General features: G+C 53.5%; 1 protein-coding gene across 1 annotated transcript in view; it reads left to right on the forward strand.

The window, feature by feature from the left end:
• GGA2 (golgi-associated, gamma adaptin ear containing, ARF binding protein 2) overlaps positions 1-722 on the forward strand; it is a gene marked incomplete at its 5' end in the record, with an annotated part of 10,575 nt that overhangs the window by 2,448 nt on the left and 7,405 nt on the right. Inside the window, 2 exons of the mRNA XM_010075983.1 lie at positions 122-225; positions 685-706. Coding sequence (XP_010074285.1) covers positions 122-225; positions 685-706 — 126 coding nt within the window. The remainder of the gene's footprint in view (positions 1-121; positions 226-684; positions 707-722) is intronic.

A 722-nucleotide genomic window follows, 5' to 3' on the forward strand; every position in this document is an offset into this window, starting at 1 on the left:
TCTCCGTCTCATTCTGTGAAATCCCGGGGAGGGCGAGGGGCCGGGGGCACGGTTGGATGCGTGGTGGAGCAGCGGTGGTTCACAGCTCGGGCATCACTGAACAAGTGTTGTTACCTTCCAGGGATTGTAAAAGAAGACCCCAAGGTGCCAGAAGACAAAATTTTACCTCCTCCTTCTCCCAGATCTCAGAATTCTATTTTTGATGCAGATGAAGAGAAATCCAAGGTAAACCTTAGGGTCCGCGTGCCTCCTCCCGCTCTGATCTGTGCTGATGAGAAAACGAGCTCAGTCCTGTTTTGGGAGCTTTGCTGCTTCAGGCAGAACATCATCTTGCTGTACCACAGCTAGGGAATTCTTTGATGCTTTCTCAGACCTTTCTGCTAAGTAAAAAGTGAAACTTTTACAGAAAAACATCAGTTGCTATTAAACTTTCCTGAGGGAGGGCTTCTCCAGGTCTTGCAGAAGTTGTGCAGAGCCAGAGGGTTCCTGTTGCCGGGCTGTGTGCGGGCAGCTGGAGGCAGCAGTAACCTGGGTTAGACTGTGGGACGTGAGCCCACGTACCACTGGGATTGCAGAAGCTGTGACCACAGCGGGTGTCCCTTGATAGCTGCTCTGGGCGACATGTGCCTGTGCTCAGTGCAGGGACACTGCTCCTCACTGCTGCCCGACGCTCTCCCTCCCCAGCTCCTTGCCAGGCTTTTGAAGAGCAGCCGCTCTGAGGA

The sequence above is a fragment of the Pterocles gutturalis genome, unplaced genomic scaffold (assembly GCF_000699245.1).
Source record: "Pterocles gutturalis isolate BGI_N339 unplaced genomic scaffold, ASM69924v1 scaffold4211, whole genome shotgun sequence".
In the NCBI taxonomy this organism is placed as follows: Eukaryota; Metazoa; Chordata; class Aves; order Pterocliformes; family Pteroclidae; genus Pterocles; species Pterocles gutturalis.